This window comes from Montipora foliosa, chromosome 9 (assembly GCF_036669935.1).
Source record: "Montipora foliosa isolate CH-2021 chromosome 9, ASM3666993v2, whole genome shotgun sequence".
Lineage (NCBI taxonomy): Eukaryota > Metazoa > Cnidaria > Anthozoa > Scleractinia > Acroporidae > Montipora > Montipora foliosa.
Window position 1 is genome coordinate 49,825,524 of NC_090877.1, and position 10,000 is coordinate 49,835,523.

Sequence of the window (10,000 nt, forward strand, 5' to 3'; positions counted from 1 at the left end):
GGGACGAAGACAATATGCAGGTCTTTGAGACATAGGAGTAACGACATGAAACTCACTTTCCTTTTTGAAAACCGTTTGTTTTTTCTTTGGTTTACAAGCAGAAATTTTTGTTTAGGTTCATTTGACAAGTAGTTGGAGGCCTGCCTGCCACCATTACCAAGGAGTCTTCTTACTCCTCAGAACTTCTTTCTATTTCTTAGGCAGGAAGTTCTTATCTGACCTGTAACTTGACAGATGCCAAGGCTGGAGTCATGTAGAACATTTTACAATTTGCAAACCTCGTGTCTTACACACGTGTTGCTCGTATGACCATTCCTTTGGGCTCCTTATAGCTCTGGTGTCTATGTAAACAGTTCCTTTTCTAATTAATGGTGTGGGTAAAATGCAAATTTCATAGAGTGTAAGCCTGATTACTGTATTAGTGTGAGCCCCCTTGATAAACCAAGGTGCTTTTAGGGCAAACAATGGTTAATATGTTTAAATTAAAAAAAAAAGAAGAAGAAAATTGTTCCGCGAAAAAATAACAGTACCAGGTATAACTCAAAGAGTATTACAGTACTACAGTACATGCAGGCTTAAATCAGCAGGGAGGTTGAACTCAGCCAACACCATCTCATGGCGATAGGATCATCCACCTCTTTTCATTGTTGGGAATCTCTGACAGTGCAATGTAGTTTCCTTTTCACTTAAAGAAGGGGAGGGAAAGCAGTGTTTACTTTAGCTTGAATTTTTCTTATCTCACTGTATCTAGATGGATCCATTTTTGTTTGCAAGCACTGTCTGCTATACATTGTTTTATTTCTCATATACATTGTCTTTTTCGTGCGACTCATGCAGAGAACGTTTTATGCTACTCTTTTGAAAGCAAAGGAGAGACTGAAAGAAATGTTTGTTTTTTGAAGTGCGGGTTATAGACGGACAGAAGATAGAAGTAATCCTCGCACTTAACTGGACAATTTAAGCAATAATTATTGTCACTTTATCAGGGATGGAAATTGTGCCTGTATAATTCACTTTTGTGACTAAGGCAGCTATCAATGTTTTGCTCCAGTGGGTGGAGGGCACGCACACACAGGCTATTGACATCAAAGCCTTGCCCATGACAGGGGCTACTCTGCTTTGATTGACCCAGGTCTCCCCCCATGGTTGGGCTTTTTGACATTTTCAGCAGAGAAAGACTGAGACAGAAAAGGTCAAATGGTCAAAAAAAGGCGGGATTGCCTGAAGGCAGGGTTAAAATGGAGTCCATAAAAGGTAAGAGTTTGTACAATTTTCCACCTAAAAACATGCGGCTTGACCCTTTTCGGTTTGTTTTTGCAGAACAAGTTACATGGCGTTTGCTTTTGTTTCGCTTTGTAGTTAGAATTTATCAGAAATTAATGGAAGTTTTACCTTTCAAACACAAACCTCATGCATGTATTAATTCCCTTGTTCAATATCAGGAGCGAAGAAAAATCATGCTAACCTGTAATAAAAAATGCCTACAACAGGAGTGGCATTCATCCAGGCAATCCAGAGCTTTACCAGTGGGCAAAGGAAGTGCTGTTCCCAGTGCAAAAGGTATAAAGTAGTAGCTTATGTTCTTATGTAAATTAATCATCGCTAATTTTTAACCTCATAATTTGTCTATTTATCAATATATTTAACTGTGGGCGTGTATATCTCCTATTTTTAGGTTCAAATGTGGTTTGACCATTTGGAATCAGTTCATCAGCATCGTAAAGCATGGACGAGGAAAGCTGCTGAGACCCATATGTAAAGAAGTTGATAGCTCACACTAAACAAATAGCAAGCGTTCGTGTTTACAGATCCTTAATGTCCACCATCTTAAAGAACGTACAATCTACGTACCCGAGCCCGCCGACTTGTCCGCGGTCTACTACACACTATAGCATTGTTACATGCCGGTTTTTTTTTAACAACCGTAAACGTTCCTTGTGTCTGCAAAATAACCAGAAATGTGGCAATGTAAACGATAACAAAGTTTCCACAAAGTTTCCATAACAAATGTCGATAAATGTTCCTTAAGGTCCTTAAGGTATGAGCGCCTCTTGCTAGCCCTTCCTGACCGTGTCTGGTATGGGCCGCCCTGGCCTTCTGGAGAGACAAGTTCTTTGGTGGACTCTGTTGGTTCCTTTTCGCCTTCTGCAGCTGGTGGACTTTGTTCATACTCGTCATCTCCAGGTGTCCTGAAAGGGGTCAGTCTAAGGTGTCTCCGATTTCTGCTCAGTACTCGCCCGGTGTCAGTTTCTACTTCATAGGACCTTGGTCTGTGGTTGCTCTGGCCGACCACTGTTGCTTTGCACCACAGCTGCCCTTTGCGGTCTGGCTCTATCATCACTGCTTGCCCGGTGGAGAGTGGTGGAAGATCTTTGGTTGTAGCATTATAATACTTGATCTGCCTGTCTTTGATCATACCCTTTTCTTGGGTTACAGTATTGTTCATTTTCGGCTCCAGGAGCTTCTGAGACGTTGGCAAGAGTGTCTTTGTCCGACGGTTCAGCATTCTCTCAGCTGGGCTTGTTGTCATTCCTTGGGTAGGGGTATTCCTCAAGTCGAGCAGGGAGAGATAAGCATCTTCACGTGCCAACAGTGCACGTGTCACTAGCCTTTTAGCTGTCTTCACAGCACTTTCTGACATTCCATTACTTTGTAAATGCCTCGGGGAGGATGTGATGTGTTCGAAGTCCCATCGCTTACTGAAGTGTCGGAACTCCTCCGATGAAAACTGTGGGCCATTATCCGACATGACCGTGTCCGGGATGCCGTAGCGTGCAAAGTGTGCCTTTACTTTATGGATGACATCCTTTGAGGTTGTGCATTGGAGATAGTCTACCTCAAAGAAATTTGAGTAATAGTCTACAGTTACTAGATATGTTCGCTGATTGAATTCAAAGAGATCAAGGCCAACCTTGGCACAGGGGTGGTTTTTTACTTCATGAGGTATCATCGTTTCCTTTTGCTGCTTGGAACCGGTGGAAAGACATGTCTCACAGGACTGTATACAATCCCTTACCTGTGCATCCATTCCAGGCCAGTACAGACAGACTCAGGTCCTCCTAAGGCACCCCTCCATACCGATGTGGGACGAGTGTATTCGCTGAATCATGTCTTTCCTCAACTTGAGGGGAACAACAACTCTTTCTCCTCTGTAAATAACGCCGTGTTGTACAGTAAGCTCATCACAAAAGTTAAAGAATGGTCTAAGTGATTGCTCCACATCATCTTTCTTCTCTGGCCGTCCGCTGCAAATCATTCTTTCCAGTTCTACTAGAACAGGCTCCTTTTTGGAGAGCTCAGCAATGTCCTCCAGACGCACAGCAGATAGGTATCCAGACTGAGTGGCATTGATCAAGGTAACTTCTTCAGTAAAAGCACTTGGAGCTTCATCGGTAAGGTAGGCTCTACTCAAGGCGTCGGCTAAGTACATCTCAGTTCCTTTCAAATACCTTAACATGATGCCATACCCTTGACGTCAAAGTAACATTCTTTGCAGTCTCTTTGGCGCCATATGTAGGGGTTTCTTTACAATTGACTCAAGAGGTTTGTGGTCAGAGTTAACTATCACTTTTCGACCATAAGTATAATGGTGGAATCGTTCCATCCCATAGACAACAGCCAGTAGCTCTTTCTCAATAGGCGCATATCCCATCTCACATGCTGTCCGTGCCCTGCTCCCAAAAGCAATGGATTGTCAGCACCCAAGCCTTTTTCTGAAGCATCACACTGCAGGGTCAGCTCTTCCTCCGGGTCGTAATATCGAAGTACAGGGGAGTGTTTGTTGCACGCCAGTTGTCATTGGCCGCAAGCCAGCACCACTTGGTTTCTTTCAGTGTCAATACACGCAGAGGTTCACACACTTCACTCAGCTTGGGCAAGAACTTACTCAAATAGTTAATAAGGCCAAGGAATCGCTGCACACCTTTGACATCTGTAGGTTTGGGCATCTCGGTAATCGCACGAATTTTCTCAGGATCTGCCTGTACTCCATTGGCAGTTAGTAGATGACCCAGAAAGCGCACTTCAGACTTCTTGAGCTGCACCTTGTCTTTATTAAGGGTGACGTTTTGCTCTTTACATCTTTCCATTAGAGCTCTCATGTTTTTATCATGGTCGACCATAGCTTCATGCTCTGTATCACCTTCTCCGTAAACTAGGATGTAATCATACACAGATATCACACCAGGTAGACCTTCGACTGCTTCGTGCTGCCGCCTTTGAAATTCTTCCGGCGCACAGGAGATGCCGAATGGCATCCGCAGCCATCGATATCTGCCTGAGGGGGTGTTGAAAGTCGTCAAGTCGGCACTTTCATCATCCAGACGAACCTGCCACAAACCACACTTCAAGTCAAGTCAACCGTGCTAAGGACTTTTGGGGGGGGGGGGGGGGGCACTACAGGTTTCACAGAAGAGTCAATAGTCAGATGATAGTTGCCTGGCATGCATTCAATGCCTTCAAATACTTGCGGATACTGTTCCAGAAGTGATTCTTTGGTTTCTACTGCCTGCTCTGCATGCACACTTTTAATGTTCTCTTGTAGCACTTTGATTAGCTCCATCTGCTGAATAGCTTTGCTTCCGAGAATGGGAGTAGAGGAATGTGGAAGAACTTCAAAATTGTCCAGATTTCTGCGACCATTCATTGGGACTGTCATCTTCACTTTGCAATGGCCTATGGGTTTCACAGTTGTGCCATTATACATAGAGAGTACTCACAGTGACTACCCTGAAGGGCCTCTGAGGTAATGACATTACAAGTTGCTCCTGAGTCCAGCTGGAACTTGACATGTGTGTTATTAATTGACATGGTAGCAAATAATTTCCTCTTGTAACTCTCATCAACTGAGTATACGGTATCTGAGTGAGTAGTAAACGTGCTTATCTCCTCATAGTGTTGACTTTCATCATCATAATAATCATCACGGAAGGATCTCACTTGCTTTTGTGAGGAGGGCTTGCTACTTGAGGCCTTTCCACAACAGACAGCAAAGTGATTTGCTTCTTTACAACGATTACAAATCTTTCCGTATGTAGGACATTTAGCTCTCACAAGCTTGTGCTCTCTACCACAGTATAAACATGGCTTGATAGGCTTTGATTCATTGTGCCTGTCTGACTTGTGTTATCAAGTGTTATCAAGGGACTTGTTTCGTTCTTTTGACAGTTCTGAAGCTCTGCATATGTCTATACATTGCTTTAGGTTGAGATTAAGCTCCCTAAGTAATATCTCTCTCAGAGTAGAGTTGGATAAACCACAAACAAGTCTATCCCTGAGTAAGGAATCTGATAGGGCTCCAAAATCACAGGTTTTCTCAAGAAGTCTCAATTCTGTAAGGTACTTATCAAAGGTTTCTCCTGATTCCTGGTTTCTTGTGAAGAACTTGTGCCTCTCCATGGTCTCATTCTTTTTTAGGTCACAGTATTCTCCAAATGACTGAATTAATTCATCGAGTGTTCTGTCCTTTTTCTCCGTTCCAGTTTCATAGATTTCCCGGCCCTTTGAGCCAATAAGGTACAAAAAAAGCTTTACCTTTCTCTCTTTCTCGTCTGTTTTGGTTGCTAAGTCGAGGAAGAGTGTAATTTCCTCTCTCCATTTTTTCCACGCGTATGCCAAATCGGGGCTTTCGAAATCAAGGTTTTCTGGCGGCTTTAGCTGATCCATCTGATTCGTTTTCACCAAAATACAATATCGACAAGTTGAAGATTAATTTGATTTCACTTCTGACACCAAGTAAAGAAGTTGATAGCTCACACTAAACAAATAGCAAGCGTTCGTGTTTATATATCCTTAATGTCCGCCATCTTGAAGAACGTACAATCTACGTACCCGAGCCCGCCGACTTGTCAGCGGTCTATTACACACTACAGCATTGTTACACCATAGAAAAAACATGCAGAAAAAACAACAGCAAGAAAAGAGAGCAGAAGGGTAATAGCAAGGGCACACAAAGGGTAGGAGTCCTGGCATTGAAATGTGCCTGAGCACTCCTGAGATATACAACATTAAGAATAGTTTGAGTCATAGATGTAAACAATGTTGTACATCCTTTCTGGTTCAGCCAGGTAGGAATCCTGGCTTTGAAATGTGTCAACACATCTCGTACACGTGGCTCCCCGTTTTCTAGATTTAGGCGAGCATTTCTACAAAAAAGAAGACCCCATCGATTTTTCGTTTCTTGGGCTCGGACAATGCGCTTCAAAAACCAGCCGACCTTGCCTTTGTAATGTCTTGAATTAGTATGTTCTAAAATAGGTCTTAGGTTGTGGTTCTTAGCTCTTTGAAAAAATTCTGTTGGTGAAGATTACCTTTGTGATTCAGCGTTGAGTTCTGTGAATGGAATATTTTTATGTCGGTCGTTGCATGAACTAGCGGCAAAACATTTTCGATGGACATTTAATTTTTTCCAATATTTGTAGATCTTTTGGTTAGACATAAAGGCCGTGTAAAGGAGTAAAGTTCGTTTGCAGGGGCTTAGAAGGCTCATCAGTTAATCGTGCCGATTCATAGCCCTACTTGCCGAGGAAAATGATGATTAGTTCGATTTCCAACAATCGTGCTGTCCATTTCTAGCGTACACAAGCAAATCCTAACGTGTACGAACAACCCATTAAGTTAGATTCGCCAGGAACACAAAACTTCTCCGATGGGATCACGGTGTGATCTCATCTGTTATGATGCAAGTTGAAATGGTTGTCTTAAAAATTCGAATAAATCGTTCCATTTCCTATTAACTCCTGTTAAAATATCGTCGCTCTCCCACAATAAACCGCATAATTCTCTTAAATTTTAATTAAAACCTGACATGAAAAATCATTCAAACTAGAGGATTAAAACACCTTTTACCATGAAGGTGTCAATAAAAAAGATGCATTGGAATGCTACAATTAACTGGGCACCCCACGGAGATACCGCCCGCTATCTCCACAGGGTGCCAAGGTCCTGTTTTAGTTGCTAAAAAAAAAACCTTGCACCCGAGCCTGATTGAGCCTTACAGGAACATTTGGTTTATCAAACGTGTTGATAAAGGTCGAATTACCACCGTGAACGATTTGGAAAGCTGATGTTTCGAGCGTTAGCCCTTCATCAACTTTCAAATGCACACGCACACGATGCAAAACTTGTCCTCTTATTTCTAACATGGGTAAGATCTCAGGACCGAATCGATCCGTTAAAATCACTGACCACTTTACATGCATCTCTGTAAATGTCATGTATTGCATAACCTTCACACTATGTAAGAAGACCTACACAGGCGAAACAGGGAGAAGATTGGCGGACCGCTTTCGCGAACACCTACGAGACACAGACGCATCAAAACCAGTTCCGCGCCATTTTAATCTTCCTAATCACTCCCACCACAACATGACAATTTGCGGCCTATCCTTACACCACGGGAAACACGGAAAGCCTCAAGAATCTGAAAAAAACCATCTTTCAACTAGGTACACTCCATCCTTGTGAAATCATTGAACGCCTCTCATGCCATAAATTTATTGACAAATTCATGTTACCATATTTCCACCAATGGCAAAGCTCCTCCACACCCGCATAAAAACCAACAACACCCACAATTCCTCTATTCGCTCTCATATGGCAAGCCAAATGTAGCAATATTCAATTCGTCTAATTTTATATTCAGTTTTGTATTATATATTCAACTATTTTTCTAATATTCAACTTGTATTCAACATTCAACGCGCTTTTTAACATTCAACACGTTATTTAATATGGCAAGCCAAATGTAGCAATATTCAATTCGTCTAATTTTATATTCAGTTTTGTATTATATATTCAACTATATGTCTAATATTCAACTTGTATTCAACATTCAACTCGCTCTTTAACATTCAGCACGTTATTTAATATTCAACTATTCATTCAACATTCAACTATTCATTTAACATTCAATTCTTTACTCAACATTCAGCTATTCATTTAACATTCAATTCTTAATTCAACATTCAACTATTCGTTCAAAATTCAATTCTTCATTCAACATTCAACTATTCATTCAACATTTATTCAATTCTTCATTCAATATTCAATTCTTCATTCAACCTTCAACTATTCATTCAATTCAACTTTCTTGAACTTTCACTATTTCTGGTGAGTGACGCGTAGCATTACTTGTTACAAACATGGCGGCGTCATCCATGGCAACAATGCCGGTTACGAAATGACAGCCTATGAAAATGATGACACAAGGCTCAAATTCGATGTGGAGTCTGACTTGTCAAGGTTTCTTTCCTCGATCCTTCAGAGAACTGACCAGATTTCCCAGTCAAAAGTAGATAACGAAATTGTGGAGCAGCATATTGTTGTTGTTGATCAAACGGTGAGTTTTCTCCGTACACTCCGAGACAGCAGTTCGAATATTAACGCTTATGACAAAGCAACCCTAGACAATCTCTCATCAGCTTTCAGTTATGTCTTATCCGCCCTGCAGCAATGTTTAGCCACAGCATCTTTGTCTCCAACCTCAGTGGCAAAGAATGTTTGTGCCAGGCTAAAAAGTGATGAGCCCGGTAAACCAGCTTTTGACATCCCTGCAGAGCTCCTTGAAGACCTCCTAGGTTTGGGCTTTACTTACACTAGAACTGCGGAGATGTTGGGAGTATCTCGTTGGACTATATCACGGAGGATCAAAGACTATGGTTTAGAAGATTTCAGGTGGTTTAGTAAACTGGCTGTTGACGAGTTAGACGAATTAGTACGAGATTACATACTTGAACATGGAGCAACAAGTGGACAAGTGTATATGACGGGTTATTTGAGATCCCTGGGGTTGAGAGTGCAAAGAAGAAGAGTAAGGGAATGTCTAGCTCGATTGGACCCACAAAACAGGGCCTTGAGATGGGGAATTCTTGTTTCGCGAAGGGTATACCAGGTACCATGGCCCAATTCATTATGGCACCTAGATGGGCACCATTCGTTAATACGCTGGAAGCTCGTCATTCACGGTTGTATAGATGGGTTTTCGAGGCGTGTAATATATTTAAAGTGTAATTCAAATAACCTGGCAGAGACAGTGCTTGACCTGTTTTTAGATGCAGTCAACAGAGATGGTGAACGTTGGCCATCGAGGATCAGAGTTGATAGGGGAGTTGAAAACGTCCTTGTTTGTAATGCAATGGTACAATTTCGAGGAGAAAGGAGAGCAAGTTTAATTGCTGGTCCCTCGACTCACAATCAGAGGATCGAGCGTCTCTGGAGAGAGGTCTACCGATGTGTTTGTCACCTGTATAACTACACTTTTTATGCAATGGAATCATCAGGGCTTCTTAATGTGTAGGATCCCACACAGCTTTTCACTTTGCATACTATTTTTATCCCCAGAATCAACAATTCCCTGAATGAATTTTCTGAAGCTTTCAACAATCATGCAGTTAGTACTGAGGGTAACTGGACCCCATATCAAATGTGGATGAATGGCATGATGCATGCTTATAATCCCCTTGCTCATGGGGATGTCGATGGAGAGCCAGATGATATTAAACTATATGGATGTGATCCAGAGGGCCCCTGAGCCAGATGATATTGAACCATATGGATGTGACCCAGAGGGCCCCTCTCCCTTAATAGGCAGTCAATAGAGTCCTATGTGGTGGTGACCCTGATTAGATCTCCCTGGGACAGCAAAATACTGCACTTACCGAAGTGTTACCACATAGGGGCATTATATTAAGTTACTACATTCTCAGACCCTGTCCACACAGACCTGGATAAACTGGTGACACATTGTTTATGTTTCCTAGTGTGGAAAGAGCTTTACAGTGCATCCCCTCAGATAGGCATTTTTAAGAAAACTCCATTTATACGTCAGTGTAAATGTAAGGTCAGACTGCAAAAAGCAGATGCATGGTAGTATTTGTACTTTTTGCTGTTGACAAGGCTTAAAGATTAGTCTTATTATTTTGTAATATCTGGGGGTTTCCACTGTTGCCAGGCAGCCCCATCCCTATGGCTGGAACATCCTCAAAACCCAGCTGTTAAGCCA

The 10,000-nt window shown here is 42.0% G+C and overlaps 1 protein-coding gene and 1 pseudogene across 1 annotated transcript; one reads left to right on the plus strand and one right to left on the minus strand.

Annotated features, from left to right (window-relative positions):
- Positions 1-1,915: 1,915 nt before the first annotated feature.
- On the minus strand, positions 1,916-2,950 carry LOC137971923 (uncharacterized). Its single transcript, XM_068818661.1, has one exon. The coding sequence runs from the start codon at positions 2,948-2,950 to the stop codon at positions 1,916-1,918; it is 1,035 nt and encodes a 344-aa protein (XP_068674762.1).
- Positions 2,951-4,249: 1,299 nt separating this feature from the next.
- Positions 4,250-9,529, plus strand: LOC137971330 (uncharacterized; annotated as a pseudogene).
- Positions 9,530-10,000: the final 471 nt, after the last annotated feature.

What these genes read in the sequence shown, in the direction of transcription:
- LOC137971923 (XM_068818661.1), bottom strand. Translation starts at nt 2,950, where the DNA reads ATGATACCTCATGAAGTAAAAAACCACCCCTGTGCCAAGGTTGGCCTT.